At 45.0% G+C, this 25,459-nt stretch overlaps 1 protein-coding gene across 1 annotated transcript in view; it reads left to right on the forward strand.

Annotated features, from left to right (window-relative positions):
* Nucleotides 1–10,057: 10,057 nt before the first annotated feature.
* Nucleotides 10,058–25,459, forward strand: part of MAP3K19 (mitogen-activated protein kinase kinase kinase 19) — a 37,024-nt gene continuing 21,622 nt past the window's right edge. Inside the window, exons 1-7 of the mRNA XM_073647283.1 lie at nucleotides 10,058–10,317; nucleotides 11,244–11,432; nucleotides 14,285–14,476; nucleotides 14,840–14,994; nucleotides 16,189–16,304; nucleotides 16,389–16,492; nucleotides 22,584–22,641. Of these exons, the coding sequence (XP_073503384.1) occupies nucleotides 11,250–11,432; nucleotides 14,285–14,476; nucleotides 14,840–14,994; nucleotides 16,189–16,304; nucleotides 16,389–16,492; nucleotides 22,584–22,641 (808 nt within the window). The 5' untranslated portion in view covers nucleotides 10,058–10,317; nucleotides 11,244–11,249. The remainder of the gene's footprint in view (nucleotides 10,318–11,243; nucleotides 11,433–14,284; nucleotides 14,477–14,839; nucleotides 14,995–16,188; nucleotides 16,305–16,388; nucleotides 16,493–22,583; nucleotides 22,642–25,459) is intronic.

Raw genomic sequence — 25,459 nt, forward strand, 5'->3', positions numbered from 1 at the left:
TACAGAGATAAATGATAAGATTCTGTCTACTGTCACCACTAGGGGGAGCTCCCTGTATACAGAGATACATGATAAGATACTGCCTGCAGCCACCACTGGTGGGAGCTCCCTGTATACAGAAATGCATGATAAGATTCTGTCTGCAACGACCACTAGGGGAGCTCCCTGTATACAGAGATACATGATAAGATTCTGTCTGCAGCCACCACTAGGGGGAGCTGCCTGTATATAGAGATACATGATGAGATTCTGTCTGCAGCCACCACTAGGGGGAGCTCCCTGTATATAGAGATACATGATAAGATCCTGTCTGCAGCCACCACTAGGGGAGCTCCCTGTATACAGAGACACATGATAAGATCCTGTCTGCAGTCACCACTAGGGGGAGCTCCCTGTATACAGAGATACATGATAAGATTCTGTCTTCAGGCACCACTAGGGGGATCTCCGTGCATACTGAGATACATGATAAGATTCCGTCTGCAGCCACCACTAGGGGGAGCTCCCTGTATACAGAGATGCATGATAAGATTCTGTCTGCAGTCATCACTAGGGGGAGATCCCTGTATACTGAGATACATGATAAGATTGTTCCTGCAGTCATCACTAGGGGGAGCTCCCTGTATACAGAGATACATGATAAGATCGTTTCTGCAGTCATCACAAGGGGGAGCTCCCTGTATACAGAGATACATTATAGGATCGTTTCTGCAGTTATCACTAGTGGGAGCTCCTTGTATACAGAGATACATGATAAGATCCTGTCTGCAGTCACCACTAGGGGAGCTCCCTGTATACAGAGATACATGATAAGATTCCGTCTGCAGTCACCACTAGGGGGAGCTCCCTGTATACAGAGATACATGATAAGATTCCGTCTGCAGTCACCACTAGGGGGAGCTCCCTCTATACAGAGATACATGATAAGATTCTGTCTGCAGCCACGACTAGGGGGAGCTCCCTGTATATAGAGATACATGATAAGATTATGTCTGCAGTCACCACTGGGGGGACCTCCCTGTATAAAGAGATACACGATAAGATCCTGTCTGCAGCCACCACTAGGGGAGCTCCCTGTATACAGAGATACATAATAAGATCCTGTCTGCAGTCACCACTAGGGGGGGATCCCTGTATAAAGAGATACATTATAAGATTCTGTCTACTGTCTCCTCTAGGGGGAGCTCCCTGCAAACAGAGATACGTGATAAGATTCTGTCTGCAGCCACCACTAGGAGGAGCTCCCTCTATACAGAGATACATGATAAGATTCTGTCTGCAGCCACCACTAGGAGGAGCTCCCTCTATACAGAGATACATGATAAGATTCTGTCAGCAGCCACCACTAGATGGAGCTCCCTGCATACAGAGATACATGATAAGAATCTGTCAGCAGCCACCACTAGGGGTAGCTCCCTGCATACAGAGATACATGATAAGATCCTGTCTGCAGTCACCACTAGGGGGAGCTCCCTGTATAAAGAGATACATGATAAGATTCTGTCTACTGTCACCACTAGGGGGAGCTCCCTGTATACAGAGATACATGATAAGATTCTGTCTACTGTCACCACTAGGGGGAGCTCCCTGTATACAGAGATGCATGATAAGATTCTGTCTACTATCACCACTAGGTGGAGCTCCCTGTATACAGAGATACATGATAAGAATCTGTCAGCAGCCACCACTAGGGGGAGCTCCCTGTATAGAGAGATACATGATAAGATCCTGTCTGCACCCACCACTAGGGGAGCTCCCTGTATACAGAGATACATAATAAGATCCTGTCTGCAGTCACCACTAGGGGGAGATCCCTGTATGAAGAGATACATGATAAGATTCTGTCTACTGTCACCACTAGGGGGAGCTCCGTGTATACAGAGATACATGATAAGATTCTGTCTGCAGCCACCACTAGGGGGAGCTGCCTATATATAGAGATACATTATGAGATTCTGTCTGCAGCCACCATTAGGGTGAGCTCCCTTTATACAGAGATACATGATAAGATCTTGTCTGCAGTCACCACTAGGGGGAGCTCCCTGTATAGAGAGTGTGATGGATCAAACTCGTACTCCAAGATTTTGCCACATGGGGGTTGTCGTAGCGCCTATGCAACTAATGGGACATAATGTTATAAAGTGGGGTGAATATTGTGGATTGCATATTGTTGGACATTCTGTGATGTGACCGAAGCACTCTTGGCCCCCACCTTCCTGTGCTCACTTAGCAGTGGCAAACAGACAATGTGCTGATTAATGGGTTGTTGCATAACTGCTGTCTGGGAGCCTACTGTGGGGATTATCTGGTGAGAACAATGGGTGCTAAAAATAGCCTTTGTGATTCTCTATAAAACCTGCTTGTGAGAATAAAAGTTAAGTTCATCTTGGAGACACTGTGCGATAGTCATATTTTATATATCCCAGTGTAAGAAAAGCCTTTCCATGTCAGGGGTCTGCAGAAGAAGATTGGACATCTGCGGATGGGGTAACTAGCTCCCATCACAGAGAGATACATGATAAGATTTTGTCAGCAGCCACTACTAGGGGGAGCTCCCTGTATACAGAGATACATGATAAGATTCTGTCTGCAGGCACCACTAGGGGGAGCTCCCTGCATACAGATATACATGATAAGATTCTGTCTGCAGTCATCACTAGAGGGAGCTCCCTGTATACAGAGATACATGTTAAGATTGTTTCTGCAGTCATCACAAGGGGGAGCTCTCTGTATACAGAGATACATGATAAGATTCTGTCTGCAGGCACCACTAGGGGGAGCTCCCTGCATACAGATATACATGATAAGATCCTGTCTGCAATCACCACTAAGGGAGTTCCCTGTATACAGAGATACATGTTAAGATTGTTTCTGCAGTCATCACAAGGGGGAGCTCTCTGTATACAGAGATACATGATAGGATCCTTTCTGCAGTCATCACTAGGGTGAGCTCCCTGTATTCAAATATACATGATAAGATCCTGTCTCCAGTCTCCAATAGGGGAGCTCCCTGTATACAGAGATACATGATAACATTCTGTCTGCAGTCACCACTAGGGGGAGCACCCTGTATACAGAGATTCATGATAAGATTCTCTCTACAGCCACCTCTAGGGGGAGCTCCCTGTATACAGAGATACATGATAAGATCCTGTCTGCAGCCACCACTAGAGGGAGCTCCCTGTATACAGAGATACATGATAAGATTCTGTCTGCAGGGATCACTAGGGGAAGCTCCCTGTATACAGAGATACAAGATAAGATTCTGTCTACAGTCACCACTAGGGGGAGCTCCCTGCATACAGAGATACATGATAAGATTCTGTCTACAGTCACCAATAGGGGGAGCTCCCTGTATACAGAGATACATGATAAGATTCTGTCAGCAGCCACCACTAGGGGGAGCTCCCTGTTTACAGAGATAAATGATAAGATTCCGTCTATTGTCACCACTAGTGGGAGCTCCCTGTATACAGAGATACATGATAAGATTCTGTCTGCAGCCACCACTAGGAGGAGCTCCCTGCATACAGAAATGCATGATAAGATTCTGTCTGCATCCACCATTAGGGGGAGCTCCCTGTATATACAGATGCATGATAAGATCCTGTCTGCAGCCAACACTAGGGGAGCTCCTTGTATACAAAGACACATGATAAGATCCTGTCTGCAGGCACCACTAGGGGGATCTCCCTGTATGCAGAGATACATGATAAGATTTTTTTCTGCAGCCACCACTAGGGGGAGCTCCCTGTATACAGAGATACATGATAAGATCCTTTCTACAGCCACCACTAGGGGAAGCTCCCTGGATACAGAGATACATGATAAGATTGTCTGCAGCCACCGCTAGGGGGAGCTCCCTGTATACAGAGATACATGATAAGATTCTGTCTGCAGTCACCACTAGGTGGCGCTCCTTGTATACAGAGATACATGATAAGATCCTTTCTGCAGTCACCACTAGAGAGGGCTCCCTGTATACAGAGATACGTGATAAGATTCTGTCAGCAGCCACCACTAGGGGGAGCTCCCTGTATACAGAGATACATAAGATCCTGTCTGTAGCCATCACTAGGGAGAGCTCCCTGTATACAGAGATACATGATAAGATTCTGTCTGCAGCCACCACTAGGGGAAGCTCCCTGTATACAAAGATACATGATAAGATCCTGTCTGCAGTCACCACTAGGAGGAGCTCCGTGTATACAGAGATACATGATAAGATTCTGTCAGCAGCCACCACTAAGGGGAGCTCCCTGTATACAGAGATACATGATAAGATTCTGTCTGCAGCCTCCACTAGGGGGAGCTCCCTGTATACAGAGATACATGAAAAGATTCTGTCTGCAGCCACCACTAGAGAGGGCTCCCTGTATACAGAGATACATGATAAGATTCTGTCTGCAACCACCACTAGGGGAAGCTCCCTGTATACAGAGATACATGATAAGATTCTGTCTACTGTCACCACTAGGGGGAGCTCCTTGTATATAGAGATACATGATAAGATTCTGTCTACTGTCACCTCTAGGGGGAGCTCCCTGTATACAGAGATACATAATAAGATTCTGTCTGCAGCCACCACTGGGGGGAGCTCCCTGTATACAGAAATGCATGATAAGATTCTGTCTTTAACGACCACTAGGAGGAGCTCCCTGTATACAGAGATACATGATAAGATTCTGTCTGCAGGCACCACTAAGGGGAGCTGCCTGTATATAGAGATACATGATGAGATTATGTCTGCAGCCACCATTAGGGGTAGCTCCCTGTATATAGAGATACATGATAAGATTCTGTCTGCAGCCACCACTAGGGGAGCTCCCTGTATACAGAGACGCATGATAAGATCCTGTCTGCAGTCACCACTAGGAGGAGCTCCCTGTATACATAGATACATGATAAGATCCTGTCTGCAGTCACCACTAGGGTGATCTCCCTGTATACAGAGATACATGATAAGATTCTATCTGCAGCCACCACTAGGGGAGCTCCCTGTATACAGAGATGCATGATAAGTTTCTGTCTGCAGTCATCACTAGGGGGAGCTCCCTGTATACAGAGATACATGATAAGATCGTTTCTGCAGTCATCACAAGGGGGAGATCCCTGTATACAGATATACATGATTGGATCTTTTCTGCAGTCACCATTAGGGGAGCTCCCTGTATACAGAGATACATGATAAGATTCTGTCTGCAGTCACCACTAGGGGGAGCTCCCTGTATACAGAGATACATGATATGATTCTGTCTGCAGCCACCACTAGGAGGAGCTCCCTGTATACAGAGATACATGATAAGATTCTGTCTGCAGTCACCACTAGGGGGAGCTCCCTGTATAGAGAGATACATGATAAGATTCTGTCAGCAGCCACCACTAGGGGGAGCTCCCTGTATACAGAGATACAGTACTGACCAAAAGTTTGGACACACCTTCTCATTTAAAGATTTTGCTGTATTTTCATGACTATGAAAATTGTACATTCACACTGAAGGCATCAAAACTATGAATTAACACATGTGGAATTATATACTTAAGAAAAAAGTGTGAAACAACTGAAAATATGTCTTATATTCTAGGGTCTTCACAGTAGCCACCTTTTGCTTTGATGACTGCTTTGCACACTCTTGGCATTCTCTTGATGAGCTTCAAGAGGTAGTCACCGGAAATGGTCTTCCAACAATCTTGAAGGAGTTCCCAGAGATGCTTAGCACTTGTTGGCCCTTTTGCCTTCACTCTGCGTTCCAGCTCACCCCAAACCATCTTGATTGGGTTCAGGTCTGGTGACTGTGGAGGCCAGGTCATCTGGCGTAGCCCCCCATCACTCTCCTTCTTGGTCAAACAGCCCTTACACAGCCTGGAGGTGTGTTTGGGGTCATTGTCCTGTTGAAAAATAAATGATCGTCCAACTAAACGCAAATCGGATGGAATAGCATGCCGCTGCAAGATGCTGTGGTAGCCATGCTGGTTCAGTATGCCTTCAATTTTGAATAAATCCCCAACAGTGTCACCAGCAAAGCACCCCCACACCATCACACCTCCTCCTCCATGCTTCACGGTGGGAACCAGGCATGTAGAGTCCATCCGTTCACCTTTTCTGCGTCGCACAAAGACACGGTGGTTGGAACCAAAGATCTCAAATTTGGACTCATCAGACCAAAGCACAGATTTCCACTGGTCTAATGTCCATTCCTTGTGTTCTTTAGCCCAAACAAGTCTCTTCTGCTTGCTGCCTGTCCTTAGCAGTGGTTTCCTAGCAGCTATTTTACCATGAAGGCCTGCTGCACAAAGTCTCCTCTTAACAGTTGTTGTAGAGATGTGTCTGCTGCTAGAACTCTGTGTGGCATTGACCTGGTCTCTAATCTGAGCTGCTGTTAACCTGCGATTTCTGAGGCTGGTGACTCGGATAAACTTATCCTCAGAAGCAGAGGTGACTCTTGGTCTTCCTTTCCTGGGGCGTTCCTCATGTGAGCCAGTTTCTTTGTAGCGCTTGATGGTTTTTGCAACTGCACTTGGGGACACTTTCAAAGTTTTTCCAATTTTTCGCACTGACTGACCTTCATTTCTTAAAGTAATGATGGCCACTCGTTTTTCTTTACTTAGCTGCTTTTTTCTTGCCATAATACAAATTATAACAGTCTATTCAGTAGGACTATCAGCTGTGTATCCACCAGACTTCTCCCCAACACAACTGATGGTCCCAACCCCATTTATAAGGCAAGAAATCCCACTTATTAAACCTGACAGGGCACACCTGTGAAGTGAAAACCATTTCCGGTAACTACCTCTTGAAGCTCATCAAGAGAATGCTAAGAGTGTGCAAAGCAGTCATCAAAGCAAAAGGTGGCTACTTTGAAGAACCTAGAATATAAGACATATTTTCAGTTGTTTCACACTTTTTTGTTAAGTATATAATTCCACATGTGTTAATTCATAGTTTTGATGCCTTCAGTGTGAATGTACAATTTTCATAGTCATGAAAATACAGAAAAATCTTTAAATGAGAAGGTGTGTCCAGACTTTTGGTCTGTACTGTACATGATAAGATTCTGTCTGCAGTCATCACTAGGGGAGCTCCCTGTATATAGAGATACATGATAAGATTCTATCTGCAGCCACCACTAGGGGGAGCTCCCTGTATACAGAGATACATGATAAGTTCCTGTCTGCAGCCAGCACTAGGGGGAGCTCCCGGTATACAGAGATACATGATAAGATCCTGTCTGCAGTCATCACTAGGGGAGCTCCTTGTATACAGAGATACATGATAAGATCCTGTCTGCAGTCATCACTAGGGGGAGCTCCCTGTATACAGAGATACATGATAAGATTCTGTCTGCAGTCACAACTAGGGGGAGCTCCCTGTATACAAAGATACATGATAAGATCCTGTCTGCAGTCATCACTAGGGGGAGCTCTCCATATACAGAGATACATGATAAGATCCTGTCTGCAGTCACAACTAGGGGAGCTCCCTGTATACAGAGATACATAATAAGATTCTGTCTGCAGTCACCACTAGGGGGAGCTCCCTGTATACAGAGATACATGATAAGATTCTGTCTGCAGTCACCACTAGGGGGAGCTCCCTGTATACAGAGATACATGATAAGATTCTCTCTGCATTTACCACTAGGGGGAGCTCCCTGTATACAGAGATACATGATAAGATTCTCTCTGCATTCACCACTAGGGGGAGCTCCCTGTATACAGAGATACATGATAAGATCCTTTCTGCAGTCATCACTAGGGGGAGATCCCTGTATACAGAGATACATGATAAGATTGTTTCTGGAATCATCAGAAGGGGGAGCTCTCTGTATACAGAGATACATGATAGGATCCTTTCTGCAGTCATCACTAGGGGGAGCTCCCTGTCTGCAAAGATACATGATAAGTTCCTGTCTGCAGCCAGCACTAGGGGGAACTCCCTGTATACAGAGATACATGATAAGATTCTGTCTGCAGTCACCACTAGGGGGATCTCCCTGTATACAGAGATACATGATAAGATTCTGTCTGCAGTCACCACTAGGGGGTCTCCCTGTATACAGAGATACATGATAAGATTCTCTCTGCATTCACCACTAGGGGGAGCTCCCTGTATACAGAGATACATGATAAGATCCTGTCTGCAGTCACCACTAGGGGGAGCTCCCTGTATACAGAGATACATGATAAGATTCTGTCTGCAGTCACCACTAGGGGGAGCTCCCTGTATACAGATATACATAAGATTCTCTCTGCAGTCACCACTAGGGGGAGATCCCTGTATACAGAGATACATGATAAGATCCTTTCTGCAGTCATCACTAGGGGGAGCTCCCTGTCTGCAAAGATACATGATAAGTTCCTGTCTGCAGCCAGCACTAGGGGGAACTCCCTGTATATAGAGATACATGATAAGATTCTGTCTGCAGTCACCAGTAGGGGGAGCTCCCTGTATACAGAGATACATGATAAGATTCTGTCTGAAGTCACCACTAGGAGGAGCTCCCTGTATACAGAGATACATGATAAGATTCTGTCTGCAGCCAGCACTAGGGGGAACTCCCTGTATATAGAGATACATGATAAGATTCTGTCTGCAGTCACCAGTAGGGGGAGCTCCCTGTATACAGAGATACATGATAAGATCCTGTGTGCAGCCACCACTAGGGGGAGCTCCCTGTATACAGAGATACATGATAAGATTCTGTCTGCAGTCACCACTAGGGGGTCTCCCTGTATACAGAGATACATGATAAGATTCTGTCTGCAGTCACCACTAGGGGGAGCTCCCTGTATACAGATATACATAAGATTCTCTCTGCAGTCACCACTAGGGGGAGATCACTGTATACAGAGATACATGATAAGATCCTTTCTGCAGTCACCACTAGGGGGAGCTCCCTGTATACAGAGATACATGATAAGATCCTGTCTGCAGTCATCACTAGAGGGAGCTCCCTGTATACAGAGATACATGATAAGATCCTGTCTGCAGCCACCACTAGGGGGAGCTCCCTGTATACAGAGATACATGATAAGATCCTGTCTGCAGTCATCACTAGAGGGAGCTCCCTGTATACAGAGATACATGATAAGATCCTTTCTGCAGTCAGCACTGAGTAGGGAGAGTTGCCCTTTTTCATAGTAACGTTCAGAGTCTTTTCCAGGAAACAAAACAATAATAAACCCAGAGATGTCGGCAGTGATTGCGATGTGTCTAATACATTATCACTGACAGCTGAGACAATTGAGTTGTGATTTCTGACCCAAATGTTTCCTGGTTTACTCCCAGCAGTAAAAATATTAAATCTATACATTAACCCTCTGATGTCTGCTCTGTAAGTAGGTTTCTTTCTCAGGAATATTTCTGATAATTGACCTATTTTAGGGGAACTAACCGACTGTCTGATGACCTCATGAATCTCCTGAGACAGATGTTGGCGGGTGGGGAAATCAGGCAGCTGAATTACAGTCTGGCCAAACTGAGTGCTTCATTGGCTCTGGAGGACCCGGCATGCTGGTATATTAGACAAATAGCCCACTGGTACCAATAAACATCATGTAATGCGTCATTTCTCCTGTGGAGACGCTGTAGGAGACGTGAACACTTCCAGGTTCCCCATCAGATCACATCTGATCACTGTGGTCCCAGGACGCCCTGTAGTCAGTTCATCATCTGGCGACTCTTCTCATAGATCGGGCAGCGCCCCCTTCAATAAAGTTCTCCAACTTCCTAAATTCTCTGTGCTTCAGTTCTTTGGTGTTTTTCTTTTTACAAGAAAGTGCTCTGATACACAGTAACGCATTGTGTACTGGTGTCAGTAGCACAAGATCGGGCCTGATGTCAAGAAGTATGACCCATTCACTGAGAGCCAGCAGAGACAGAGACCTTATAAATGACGAGCAACTAAAAAATAAAGTCTAGTAGAAAGTTGTAGAATAACTTTTTTTTTTTTAGTAAGTTTTAGTGTCAGCTGTGAAACTCCAACTCCCAACATGCCTGAAATTTGCATGGATTGTTTACATAGTGCGTGGTGCCTGATGGTGTGTACAATGAAGTCACAGTCCTTCCTCCACCGCCACAGGCCTTCCTCCTCCTCCTCTCAGAGGGGACAATCCCAAACACTCTGCTGACTGCTGGTTGTCTTAGCAGCGATCTGTAAACTGAAGGATTCCATTCACTGGCCGCAGGCTCCTGCTGTCGGTTTTCACCGGACACGGACCACGTCTAACGCCCGGTTACGAGAGTAGATGCCACCTGGAGAAGACCCTCGCACCTGACATGGTTGGTCACGTCCGCTCCGCTGTGATCACACGCAGGTGATTGCTCTCACTTCTCTCGCACTGATCTTGGGTTTCACAGTCAGGTCACGTTACATCAGGCGTGTGAAGTGGTCAGGACGGCTTCCAGGTCTCGTCCGTTGGTCACAAGTCATTCATTCTATTTAAATGGTGCTTACATATTCTGTAGCGCTGTACTCAGATTGCCGGCACTTACACGGGGGGGACGCACAATCTAAACTCTTAATAAATTTGCAAGTTTTTGGAACGGCATTGTAAGCCATAAGAATAAGAATGAAGGACTGACGCCGTCCTGGTCTTCCAGAATGGGATGCTGCCAATGACGGCTGCCATCATGGCAGCAATCTGGAGTTTAGACTGGCTCAGCGGCATAGCTAACAGGAGGGGGTGTATAAGTGGTCGTCCTGGGACCTGTGCAAACGCCAGATACTGGCACCAGGAACACTGAGATTGGCACTGTCATGGGTAAACAGGTTGATGCTGTTCGGTGGCACTGTGACTGGCACTAACTTAGAAGTCCTGCAGTTGGTGCTGTTGTCAAAATTCCTCCCTATCATTTTCTTGAAGAGTCGTCTGGCAAGGTGTGAAAAACTTTGATTAAAGGTTCTTTACCCAAAAACCCATGATTTGGCAAGGGGTGATGGGTGGGTCTGCATGGCATGTCGGAGGCAATGGGCATATGTATGAAGAGGCTGGAGATGTTTCATAGGTGACCCACTGAGGGCGTCCCAGCTGAGGATTAGGATCCGTCATAATGAAACCTGATGAGCTAAAAAAAAATAATTAGAAATCGGATTATCAAAATCTTACGACATGGCACAGAAAGTGTTAAATAAGGAAAACTCGGTGTCAGACACCGGCTGCAATAAGCTCAGTTTATGTTTCCTGTTCACGGCCAAAGGCGCCAAAACTAAATGAACGGTTCACGTATTATTATTCCCTAGAAACTGATGATGGAGGAGGAGGACGCGCACGATGGAGAATCGATTTTGCTATTTCTGGAGGCTGCGGCAAAGGGCGACATGCAAGAAATCATCACAAGTCTCAGTATTGAACCCGGACTTATAAATGCTCACCATCCAGAGACTGGGAACACGGCGCTAATAGCGGCTGCAGGGGAAAACCGCGCAGAGGTGAGTCTATATACTGTATACACCACTAGTGTATGGAGGAAAGTACTGGGCCACACGTCTTAATCAGTGAAGTCCTGCTCCTCATCCAGACCTATTGCCCCCGGTGTATAATATCTGCACCCCCCAGTATATAACATCCGCCCCCACAACCCTAGTATATAACCTCCGGCCCCCCGCCATGTCATCAGCCTTTACTACCATGTGCCAGAACGGCCGGTGGTGCAGAGCTCACCAATACCAGCTCGGTCCTGAAATAGGAGCCACCGGGGTAACAACTCTGGTCATGACATTTCTTCCTACTAAATCTTCCCCCATCACCTGTGATATTATTGAGAAGTGGAAGGAACCAAAGCAACTCAGCCACGAAGTGGAGACCCCATAACGTTACATAGCGGGGGGCCGAGTGCTGAGGAGCAGAGGGCATAAAGGTCACCACTGCTCTGCTGACCCCATAACTGCAGAGTCCAGACCTCCTCTGGTATTAGCACAAACACTGCGCCCCCGCCGGGAGCTTCATGGCCGAGCAGCAGCATGCAGCTGTACATCACCAAGCACAATGCTGAGCGTCGGATGGAGTGGTGTAAAGCCGCCTCCACTGGACTCTGGAGGAGACGTGTTCTGTGCAGTGATGGATCACACTTCTCTATCTGCATCTGATGGAGGAATCTGGGTTTGGTGATTCCAGGAGAACTTTGCCCCCTGACTGCATTGTGCCCCCTGTACAGATGGTGGAGGATAATAATGCTATGGGCTGTTATCAGAAGGCGGCTGCGGACCCTCAGCTCCAGTGATGGGAAATCTTAATCTCCAGCACAAGACATTGAGGACCATTGTAGCTTCAGCTTTGTGGGAACAGTTTGGGGAAGACCCTTATCTGTTCCCCATGATTGTGTCCAGTGCACAAGCTCCATACAGACATGGGGGGAGAACATGACCTCAGCCCCATCCAACACCTATAATGGAGGTTGTGAGCCCGACCTCTTCCCAACATCTGACCTCACAAATAGAAGGGGAAAAAATTCCATCAGACGTCTCCAAAATCCTTCCCAGAAGAGCCGTTATATCTGCAGAGGGGCGACTCCATATAAATGCCTATGGATGTAGGGTGGGAGCCCCTGGAGAAGGGATGAAGGGGGGGCGCACATACTTTCTCCATATAGTGTATATATAGCAGAATGGATATATTACCATGTATTACTGTATCTGTGGTTTTGCATAGTTCTTGACTCAAGGGGTCATCCCATAAAAGCTAAATGACCTGTTCAGCTCTGCTACATCTGATGACCATTGTTGGCAGGTATTGTCCACCATGGCGGGCAGTGATCATCTGCTGCAGTCAGGTAACATCATCAATACATTTGTGACTGTGACGATACAGAGTAAAATGTTAATTATGCCTGACATTCTTTCTGATGGCAAGAGCAGCATACCTTTATTTTTATGCTGACTCCTTAATCTGTATTCCAAATACTCAGCACTCAATTTCAAGTTAAAAAAATAGATTCTTTAAATGTACTTTTTATATGCAATTCACAAAAATATGTAACGTTTCGACCCGTATATCGGTCTTCAGCAAACACGGATTGCTGGAGAAATACTGCCTGTATATCGCACTTCAGAAGTCATGGATTTCACATTAGTATGGTGCTAATGTGAAATACATGATTTCTGAAGTGTGATATACAGGCAGTATTTCTCCAGCAATCCATGTTTGATGATGACTGATATACTGGTCGAAACGTTACATATTTTTGTAGATTGCATATAAAAATTACAATTAAAGAATCTATTTTTTTCAACTTGAAATTGAGTGCTGAGTATTTGGAATATAGTAATAACGGGTTGGAACCCTTGCTCAAGCACCATTAACCTGAGTGCCATACACCATATTTTACTTGACTCTTTAATCTGTGTTCCTCTTTAGTTGATTAACACAGACTATTATTTGTATAACTCTGAATGTTATCTGCTCTTTGATTCTGAAACAATGATGTGTATTTACAAGAGCCCCTGTTATACAAACTATGTCAATAGATTAGGTCAAACAATAATAGCCGAGCCATGCACCTTTACCTCTTACCTTTGCCTGATGACCTCACACAGATGTAAATATAAACAGGGATGTCTGTAGTGCTGGAGACAGAATGAGACTTGGGACAGAGAATCGAGGAACATCAGAAAGACCATAGAAGGAGTATGAGAGACATCCTTCAGGACAGCAGATGAATTTCATGGCATCCAAAGAGACACAGATTTGTATTCTACATGATTCTAGTCTAAGGGTATGGCCCTGACTGGAAAGATTCGGATCTGCTCCATTAACCATCAGAGAGACATGGATACATTTTGGGGTGTCCAGGAGAGGGCGAAGAAGTCACCTGGGCCCATGGATATGTTATTTCGGAGTTGCCAGGAGGGACCCACCGGTCGCCTGGCCCCATGTAAACTCTCGGAGAGGCCAGGGTGGGACTCTTGGGTCTTCTGGTCTTGTACCTCGATGGACTGTCAGCTTCCTAAGCTTGCCGCTACCTTCTCTCTGTGGGGGTCTGCCAGAAGCAGGGTTCCATTGGTTGAGGTAGTCGGCCCTGGAAGTGTTTAAAGTCGCAGCTATTCTATCCCAGGCGGACGGAGAAGGAAGGGTGAGGACTGTGTTATGTTGTACCATCTTGGGTATTTGCTGGGACTGTTCAGTGTGTTTATTGTCTGCTTTGTGGTTCAATAAAGTATTGCCACACTGTTTTACCATCACCTTGCATTGCCTGAGTAGCGTTACGCCCACGGAAGACCCCGTATCTTCACAGTGACATTCATGGAATTGAGGGACGTTGTCATTTATCAGCTCTTTTCTGCAGGTGATCTTGCTTCTTCTGGAACGTGGGGCTGACGTCACCCTCTGCAACTTTGCAAACCAGACGGCAGTGCATGTGGCTGAGGCTGGCACCCGGGCGCAGCTGCTGGCCGCAGTCACACGGACCGCATTTCCGCAGCTATCAATGATGCAGGCCGCATGGCAAGGCGATCTGGAGAGAATTCAGCACCTACTGGTCAGTGATCTACTGTACATACATGGTGTCCAGGCTATGACTCCCAACATGTCCTAACTGTTAGGGCTTGCTGGAAGTTGTGGATTCCCAACTGGCTGGGACCCACTGTCTTAGATAGGACCCCTCTTCTTTGTCTAGTTTAGTTAATAATTGTATATTCTATAAAATAACAATTCTGAAGCATCATTTCCTGTTATTCTCCACATTACTATTCCTCTGTTATTCCTCTTGGAAATGTATAACTAAACAACGTATGCTCCAGAATTGGGATTTTTTCCCATTATCTTAACCATACAGCCCTGTGCACATTGCTCAGGAGATTTGCATTGTTTCCTCCTCTTACATCGCTGTTTTCTCTTCCAGTCCGCAGGCCATGCTCATTATATGCACTCCAGGAATGGTCAAGGCCTGACCCCTGTCATGTTGGTGCTGCGGGACGTAGACCTGTTTGACAGCCTGACTATGGGATCTGACTATAGACCTGACGCCATGCTGCAAGAACTGCTCAAACACCACGTGTGAGTTCACCAAGCTATAAATACGCAGCAAAGGAAAATGTGATCATGTCTGCGGAGTGCACAGGACTCCCCATAGACCTACAGGCATAGAGCGGGGAGAAGGGTTCTCTGCAAGGGTTTATAGGAACTGGATTACGTCAGAACCTGGCGGGGTCATAATGGGGTAACTGAACACCCAGGTACAGGTTCAATACACACTGCACCAGCAGAATAGTGAGTGCAGCTCTGGAGTATAATACAGGATGTAACTCAGGATCAGTACAGGATCAGTAATGTAATGTATGTACACAGTGACTGCACCAGCAGAATAGTGAGTGCAGCTCTGGAGTATAATACAGGATGTAACTCAGGATCAGTAATGTAATGTATGTACACAGTGACTGCACCAGCAGAATAGTGAGTGCAGCTCTGGAGTATAATACAGGATGTAACTCAGGATCAGTAATGTAATGTCTGTACATAGTGACTCTACCAGCAGAATAGTGAGTGCAGCTCTGGGGTATAATACAGGATGTAACTGAGGATCAGTAATGTAATGTTTATACACAGTGACACCAGCAGAATAGTGAGTGCAGCTCTGGGGTATAATACAGGATGTAACTGAGGATCAGTAATGTATGTACACAGTGACTGCACCAGCAGAATAGTGAGTGCAGCTCTGGGGTATAATACAGGATGTAACTGAGGATCAGTTATGTATGTACACAGTGACTGCACCAGCATAATAGTGTGTGCAGATCTGGGGTATAATACAGGATGTAACTCAGGATCAGTTATGTATGTACACAGTGACTGCACCAGCAGAATAGTGAGTGCAGCTCTGGGGTATAATACAGGATGTAACTGAGGATCAGTTATGTATGTACACAGTGACTGCACCAGCAGAATAGTGAGTGCAGCTCTGGGGTATAATACAGGATGTAACTCAGGATCAGTACAGGATCAGTAATGTAATGTATGTACACAGTGACTGCACCAGCAGAATAGTGAGTGCAGCTCTGGAGTATAATACAGGATGTAACTGAGGATCAGTTATGTATGTACACAGTGACTGCACCAGCAGAACAGTGAGTGCAGCTCTGGGGTATAATACAGGATGTAACTGAGGATCAGTTATGTATGTACACAGTGACACCTGCAGAATAGTGAGTGCTATGAGAGAACTCTTTAATTTAAATAGGTCTTCTTCTGCAGTGACACTGAGCTCTTGGATAGCGGAGGACGGTCAGCATTCAGCTATGTGTCAGAAGTGAGGAGTCCCCTGAGACAGCAGCTGATAGACGCCCTGGAGAGGTGTGGGCCCCAGGCAGGTAAAAACCTGTGTTGTGATGTGTGGACAGGAGGGACAAGACCCCTGAGTGACTGAACCATTCAGTCTGTCTTTCCTTTCGCAGGCACATATGATGAAGCCTCATGTGACTTGTGTCCTGGGACAAAGCCTTCCTTATGTGACACTCGACTCCCGAGCGCTGCCACTCAGGACCAGAGCACTGAGGAGGTAAGATGCCCCAGGCCGTCTCCTCTTTTTACCTCTTATCTTCACAATTACTCCTGTTCAGCCTCATTTAGGTTACATCAGAGTTTTCTAAGCTCTGTCCGTCCAGCTTTTTCAAAACTACAATCCCCAGAACATCCTGATAACCTATTAGATCAGGTTGGGAGTTGTAGTACTCCGACCACTCGCTTAGGAGTTTGAAAACATGGTTACTTTGTTTCTTAAACAGCGCCACATTTATTCCCAGGTTGTATGTGGTATTGCAGCTCAAGCAATTAATGGCAGTGAAGCTTAACTGCAATATTAAGTACAACCCGATGACAGTGGTGGTGCAGTTTACAAAAAAAAGCAGCCACTTTTTTTGGTTTTTAATCATGGACAATCCCTTAAAACATGACCACTTGTACATTTATGGCTCAATTCATCATTGAATTTGCACCTTTTTCTGAGATTGATTTTCACTTTTGTTACCTAATTTATTATCCGTTTTGCAGCTTTTTTTAAGCTTTTTTACGCTTTTTTTTTTTTGCTCGGCAATATGGGCATGGTTAGCCAGTTCATGTTATTTTCTACTAATTGGTGAAATTGGTGAATTGCAATTTTTTTTTTGTTTTTAGCAAATCTATTCCACCACTCCTGGTGTATTTTTTTTTTATTTTTCACGTCTTTGAAGACTAACGTGAAACATTCAGAGGTACTGCGTGACTTATAAGCCTAAAAAAAGTGCAAAAAAACAACAAAAAAAAGGGTTAGAATATGCACAGATTTTGGTAGAAAATCCACCAGGGTAAAAAGAAATACAAGACAGAAAAGTGACTTTAAAAAAAAAAAGTGATGGCTAGCGGCCATAGTGTCTTTGAATAGGAAATGGTTGCGTCATTTTGAATGCCAGTGTTAATGAACGGAGCGATGGAGTAAAATACAGAGGACTCTTAATGAATTTGGTGCATTATTCAACTGCTGTGCGACACCTCCAGGAATATACGCTAAGCTGGGGGCTACCATGGATCCACCGACTTTTATAAAAATAAGTGGGCAGAGTCGGCCAGCACTGGCGTAAAAAATAGCAAAAGTCACAACTTTTTTGCATAACTTCGAGTTGCAAAAAAAAAAAATTACGACATTTCAAGCAGTTTTACGCTAGAATTCGGGTGAAATCTGCCTCATGAATCGAGCCCATACTGCGGCAAATATATGAAAACTAGATAAAAGAAAGCTGTCTTTGTTGTCCATAGCAGCCAATCACATCGCAGCTTTCATTTTATCAAAGCTGTTTAAGAAATGAAAGCTGAGCTCTGATTGGTTGCTATGGACAACGACAGTTTTTACAAATGAGGCCTACTAGATTTTTACTTTAAGTGCTTTCTTTAATAAAAAAAAAAAAAGACATATGTTCATTAGAGAAAACTCCGCCATGACACCACCCTACATTGCTGCAATCCATCAAGGCGCTTACCGCCTTCAGTGTTTTTACGCTGGGGAGGGGCCTCCGTTTTTCTACAAAGTGGGCCTGGTCTATTACATCCCGCCAGATTCACTATACTTTATGTCAGAAAATGGCAAAAAAATTATAAAAGAAATCTACCCCATCTCTTAGCTGGCATGGATTTCGGTTTCTGGGCTTAAAGATGTGCCATATTCATTAAATCTTATTTCAGCAGGCTTTTGATCAAGATTGTGGTATGAAACATCAGGCTTGATGAATTTGCCCTTATGAGTGGAAAACAGCCAAGAAATGTCACCCCTTGCTCTGACACACAATCAATGTATCCATGGGCGGCCATTGTTTTGAAATGTATGGTCAGCCAGAAGCTTGGAAGAGTTTACAGGAAAATTTGCATCCAAAATGTGAACTTTGTGCAATACCTAATGTCTAGTAAAATATGCCTATTTTTCTGTTTCGGTGAAGCAGCCATTTTTTTATTTTTCAAAAGTGACAGCAAGAACTGCAGCCATATTGGTTGTCACCTTAAGTTATCTCCTCTCCAGATGATAGTAAAACCGTCATTTCTCTCAAAGTGAAAGCTTTACCATTAATTTCTGTAAAGCTAATGAAAAGGAGCGAACCCGAACTGTAAAGCTCAGGGTTCATACCGGACACCTAGTGTCCTGTGCTGAACTCCGAACACAGGCTACTCTGCGAAGTCCGGTTTACAGTTCGGGGAGGAGAGAGAGAGAGCGAGAGAAAGAGAGAGTGAGAGATCAAGAGAGAGATCTAGAGAAAGCGAGAGAGAGCGAGAGGGAACGAGAGATCGAGAGAGAGCAAGAGTGAGAGAGATTGAGAGAGAACGAGAGAGAGATCTAGAGAAACCGAGAGAGAGTGAGAGAGAGATCGAGTGAGAGTGAGAGAGAAAGATAGAGAGAGAGTGAGCGAGATAGATCGAAAGAGAGAGATCTCGAGAGAGAACAAAAGAGAGCGAGAGAGAACGAGAGAGCTAGAGAAAGAGAGAGAGATCTCAAGAGAGCGAGAGATCTCAAGAGAGCGAGAGGAAAGCGAGAGATCGAAAAAGAGCAAGAGTGAGAGAGATTGAGAGAGAGATTGAGAGAGAGCGAAAGAGAGCGAGAGAGAACGAGAGAGAGATCTAGAGAAACCGAGAGAGTGAGAGAGAGAGATCGAGTGAGAGAGAAAGATAGAGAGAGTGAGCGAGAGAGATTGAAAGAGAGAGAAAGATCTTGAGAGAGCGAGAGAATGAGAGACAGCAAGAGTGAGAGAGATCGAGAGAGAACAAAAGAGAGCGAGGGAGCTAGAGAAAGCGAGAGAGAGATCGAGAGAGATTGAGTGAGTGAGCGAGAGAGAGAGCGAGAGAGAGTGAGAGAGATCGAAAGAGAGAGAGAGACATACAGAGAGATACATTTTCCAGCTCCCAATTTCGGGTCCCCATTGATTTCTATGGGTATCGGGTTCACGTTCAAGTTCGGGTACAGTTCTGGTACCGAACTAACCCAACGAACCTGCACTTCCATGGGTCCACTCTCCCTAGTGACAACTAGTAACGTCAATATCTCTGTAAGGCCTCATTCAGACCTTTGTTTTTCACATACATGTTCGGTTTGTGTTTTTTACAGATAGAACAAGCTCCCATTATAGTCTATGGGCATGTTTACGTGTTCATGATGTGACTTGATGATAGTCCTCAAAAAAAAAAGAAGACATTTTTCTATTTTGATTCAATTTTCGAACAAGACGTTCAAAAACCGACAGCAGGCGTTTGCCACCCATCTGTCACCTGACAATTGTCTGTTATTTAATGGGTAGGAGAAGTTTGGGAAATGTCCTTTTTTTCCCTTATGCAAAAATGGATAGCAAACCTGAAAATTGCCTGTGATGGCAGCTCCACTATACAAAGCATTAATGGCCCAATTCATTATTGTATTTGCGTCTTATTTTTGTCAAGATTTTGGTGTTTTACGCCTTTTTTTGTCATTTGTGTCAAATTTATCTTTCCATTTGTGCCTTTCTTGAAGTCTATTCTGTGTGTTCACCTTTTTTTTCTTTTTGTTCTCCACCATGGGCGTTGCATTCGAAAACAGAAATTTTCAGAGATCTCAAAATTTGTTGCAAATGCACTCCGGAAGATTTTCCAGATTTTTATTAAGCAATCTTTACAACATTTTGCAAAACATTTGACATTTCGATTGTAAAAAAAAAAAAATTGTAAAAATGGTTGAAAAGCAAAAAAATATATTTTTTTGACTTTGAGCTAAATTCATTAACTGCATGTACCATTTTAATAAATTTGGTGCAAAAAACATCAACAAATACCACAAGGAAAAAAAGAGAAAAGTAACTTTAAAAAAAAGGCAAATGATGAATCGGGTTCAAAGTCTTTAAAAAAAAAAAAAAAAAAAGAAAGAAAAAAAAGAGCTGTAGTGTAAAGCATGGAAGTTTAAAGCAGCAGTTAGCAGGTATTGCTTAAGACAAAACCACAATTCTGCTCAAGAGATCTTCAAAATCCCTTTAGTTTTCTTTCAGTCCGTCAGCAAAACATTAGTTTACAGCCTAAAGCGTGCGGAGAGAATCCAGACATTCATAGAGAATATTTAATGACACCATAAGCTCCAGCATCATGGGCTCTTGCATTGGTTTTAGTACATGAACCCTATTTGTGCCTGCAGCAATGAGGTGTAGGATTGCGCCAGCTTTGTCCACCATTGGCTTGTATTTCACGGTCAGCACCGTCACGGTGAACCACCTGCCTCTTGGGTAATAATCATTCAGCCATATCATGTGTGACCAGATGGTTGGCACAAGTCCCTAACATTTCTCTCACTACAAAGACAAACTGGCAAATTGTGTAACGACGAGACGATAAGACGAGAGCAGCAGGCGGGGAATTGGGAAATGCTGGAAAGTAACGACGGCTAGAGACGGCAGAGATGGCAGATCTCACGGGATCGTCCACAAATCCCTTTATTGTCAACTGAGCTGATCATCATTGCTTTTGTGCCTTTCTCTGGAGTAATATTTTTTACATAGTGTTCTTTTTTTTTTTTTTTATCTGCGCCTTATTCATTATTGAATTTGTGCCTTTTAATAGCGTAACTTTACTTTGTTTCCTCTTATTTTTTTTTAAACCACTATGGCTGTGGTTTTGGTTAACCAGATGCTTTTGCAACTTTTCGTAATATCGCAAAAGTTTGTGCAATTGTAATTCAGTACCCTAGTAGAGTCCAAAATTTTTTTTTTTTTTCACAGTTCAAGACTAGTATGACATCTTAAAGCTTATTGAAAGGATCATGTGACCTTTTACTCTAAAAGGTGCAAAATGGACAAAAAAGAAGCATTTTTGAATTTGAGCCAATTTATCAACTATCATAAACCCAGTTTGAAGAATTTGGCACAGAATCCGGCAACATAAAAAAGACAAAAAAAAATACTTAAAATTGTTACGGATCCGGGTGGTGGAACCTCTGTGCTGAAATGCAAGGAGGGACCAGAGGGGAGTAACTAAGTTCCAACTCGGACCGACCCTGGCCACATGGCGGCTTAATCGACTCCGTAAACCAGGGAGGGACCGGGCAGGTGGACCAGGTGCCAGTCTGGGACCGACCTTGTGTGAGAGCAGGCGACTCCCACGGATCAGATGGCTGAAGCTGACCGGTACAGCGAATGAGCACGGCAGGAAGACTGGCGGGTGATACGGGTAGGCAGGCAGGTGGGCTCGGCAGGTAGCCAGACAGGTAATCCAGGTAGGCAAGCCGGCGGACACGGCAGGTGGCCTGACAGGTGATCCGGGTAGACAGGCAGGCAGACACGGCAGACAGACAGGCTCGCGGGCACGGCTGACAGACAGGCTGGCGTGCAAAGCAGATAGACAGGCTGGTGGGCAAAGCAGATAGACAGGCTGGCGGGCACGGCTGAAAGACAGGCTGGCGGGCACAGCTAACAGACAGGCTGGCAGGTACTGGAACCTGAGGGCTGAGGAGAGTGTTAGCACACAAACAACAACCTTGCACAGGCACCTCCATTTTGGAGGAGGTGTTTTATATAGGAGTGGTCCTCAGGCCATTGGCCGGGGACTCTTTAGGATGGCGCGTACGGCCCCTTTAAGAGGGAAGGAGCGCGCGCGCCCTAAGCATAGTGCCCGGAAAGCTGCACGCACCAGCAGCAGCACGGGAGCGGGAAGACGCTGGACCGGGACCGCGGCGGTGAGGGGAACGGCGTCTCTGCCCAGCAGGAGGCAGAGACACCGATGCTACAAAAATGATGAGTTTAGGACAAAGTCTCCTGTACTGTGGCGACAGTTCTCCAACATCTAAAGCTAGATTTAGATCCCTGCCTTTGCGTGAAGATAAGCAGCACCAAATATTTCCCGCAGGTGCTCATCTCCAATGAAAAACCATGCTTGCATGACCAAAGTGGTGGGTTTAGGACAGTCTTCACTTCTGCGTCTGGCATCTTGAGCGGTTTTGGGGTCTACTAACCCAGGATGCCTGGGCTGAGGATGCCGCAGACTTGAAGACTGGCTGCAATGGAGGACTGCACTGGATACTGGACACCGGACCGGGCAGCATGAACCTTTTTGCTCACCTTTATTGATAAGACATTTATTTTTATTTCTATACCTTACTAATATTCTGGTTTGTATTACAGTTGAGCAGTGACGGCATTTTCCAAGAGATTTTAGAGGAGACCCTGAATCCTGCAGCAGGTAATGAATAGTAGCCCTATAGAAGCTGTGACATTCATGCTGATCTTTCCAATATGGTCGTGTATGCGCTACCTTTCTATTTAATTTTTTACATTATATACTGTATATTTGCTGATTTTTTTTTTTGCTAATTTGGTGCTAATTAACTGGATTTTTTTGAACATATTTATTTTCTATTGCCTTATTATTGTTGGAGTTACTCAGAATTCACGTCTATGGGTCTGGGCTGTTTATACACTGCTCAAAAAAATAAAGGGAACACTCAAATAACACATCCTAGATCTGAATGAATTAAATATTCTCATTGAATACTTTGGACTAAAGCATCCGCCAACTCCTGGACAGTCTGTGGTGCAACGTGACGTTGGTGGATGGAGCGAGACATGATGTCCCAGATATGCTCAATCGGATTCAGGTCTGGGGAACGGGCTGGCCAGTCCATAGCTTCAATGCCTTCATCTTGCAGGAGCTGCTGACACACTCCAGCCACATGAGGTCTGGCATTGTCCTGCATTAGGAGGAACCCAGGGCCAACCGCACCAGCATATGGTCTCACAAGGGGTCTGAGGATCTCATCTCGGTACCTAATGGCAGTCAGGCTACCTCTGACGAGCACATGGAGGGCTCTGCGGCCCTCCAGAGAAATGCCACCCCACGCCATTACTGACCCACTGCCAAACCAGTCATGCTGAAGGATGTTGCAGGAAGCAGATCGCTCTCCACGGCGTCTCCAGACTCTGTCATGTCTGTCACATGTGCTCAGTATGAACCTGCTTTCATCTGTGAAGAGCACAGGGCACCAGTGGCGACTTTGCCAATCCTGGTTTCTGTGGCAAATGCCAAGCGTCCTGCACGGTGTTGGGCTGTGAGCACAACCCCCATCTGTGGACGTCGGGCCCTCATCCCACCCTCATGGAGTCGGTTTCTAACCGTTTGTGCAGACACATGCACATTTGTGGCCTGCTGGAGGTCATTTTGCAGGGCTCTGGCAGTGCTCCTCCTGTTCTTCCTTGCACACAGGCGGAGGTAGCGGTCCAGCTGCTGCGTTGTTGCTCTCCTACAGCCCCCTCCATGTCTCCTGGTGTATTGGCCTGTCTCCTGGTAGCGCCTCCAGCCTCTGGACACTACGCTGACTGACACAGCAAACCTTCTTACCACAGCTCGCATTGATGTGCCATCCTTGATGAGCTGCACTACCTGAGCAACTTCTGTGGGTGGTAGAGTCCGTCTCATGCTACCACGAGTGTGAAAGCACAACCAACATTCAAAAGTGACCAAAACATCAGCCAGAAAGCATTGGTACTGAGATGTGGTCTGTGGTCCCCACCTGCAGAACCACTCCTTTATTGAGGGTGTCTTGATAATTGCCAATAATTTCCATCTATTGTCTATTCCATTTGCACAACAGCATGTGAAATTGATTGTCAATCAGTGTTGCTTCCTAAGTGGATAGTTTGACTTCACAGAAGTTTAATTTACTTGGAGTTATATTCTGTTTAAGTGTTCCCTTTATTTTTTTGAGCAGTGTAGTAATATGGCCGCCCTTCTCCTCAGTGGTGATATAGTAATATATATAGTAATATGGCCGCCCTTCTCCTTAGTGGTGATATAGTAATATATATAGTAATATGGCCGCCCATCTCCTCAGTGTGATATAGTAATATATATAGTAATATGGCCGCCCTTCTTCTCAGTGGTGTTATAGTAATATGGCCACCCTTCTCCTCAGTGGTGATATAGTAATATATATAGTAATATGGCCGCCCTTCTCCTCAGTGGTGATATAGTAATATATATAGTAATATGGCCGCCCTTCTTCTCAGTGGTGTTATAGTAATATGGCCACCCTTCTCCTCAGTGGTGATATAGTAATACATATAGTAATATGGCCGCCCTTCTCCTCAGTGGTGATATAGTAATATATATAGTAATATGGCCGCCCTTCTCCTTAGTGGTGATATAGTAATATATATAGTAATATGGCCGCCCATCTCCTCAGTGTGATATAGTAATATATATAGTAATATGGCCGCCCTTCTTCTCAGTGGTGTTATAGTAATATGGCCACCCTTCTCCTCAGTGGTGATATAGTAATATATATAGTAATATGGCCGCCCTTCTCCTCAGTGGTGATATAGTAATATATATAGTAATATGGCCGCCCTTCTTCTCAGTGGTGTTATAGTAATATGGCCACCCTTCTCCTCAGTGGTGATATAGTAATATATATAGTAATATGGCCGCCCTTCTCCTCAGTGGTGATATAGTAATATATATAGTAATATGGCCGCCCTTCTCCTCAGTGGTGATATAGTAATACATATAGTAATATGGCCGCCCTTCTCCTCAGTGGTGATATAGTAATACATATAGTAATATGGCCGCCCTTCTCCTCAGTGGTGATATAGTAATACATATAGTAATATGGCCACCCTTCTCCTCAGTGGTGATATAGTAATATATATAGTAATATGGCCACCCTTCTCCTCAGTGGTGATATAGTAATACATATAGTAATATGGCTGCCCTTCTCCTCAGTAGTGATATAGTATTATATATAGTAATATGGCCGCCCTTCTTCTCAGTCACAGTCATAATCTCCATCCATGGAGTCTGTCAGGTTCTTCTTCTTTTTGGGTAGCACCAACCACAGCCCCAGACACTGATCAGAGAGGCGACTGTTCTCCTTCACTATAAATCTCCCGTGTGAGAAGGGCCACAAGTTCTCACCAGTATTTAGGTCCAGTAAGGACGGGGCCGGTCATTATTCTCCATCTTTAAGGTCTTTCCTGGCCCCGAGCAGTGGAGAGTTCGATGC

The sequence above is a fragment of the Phyllobates terribilis genome, unplaced genomic scaffold (assembly GCF_046119375.1).
Source record: "Phyllobates terribilis strain yellow unplaced genomic scaffold, ASM4611937v1 Scaffold_9__5_contigs__length_417890890, whole genome shotgun sequence".
In the NCBI taxonomy this organism is placed as follows: domain Eukaryota; kingdom Metazoa; phylum Chordata; class Amphibia; order Anura; family Dendrobatidae; genus Phyllobates; species Phyllobates terribilis.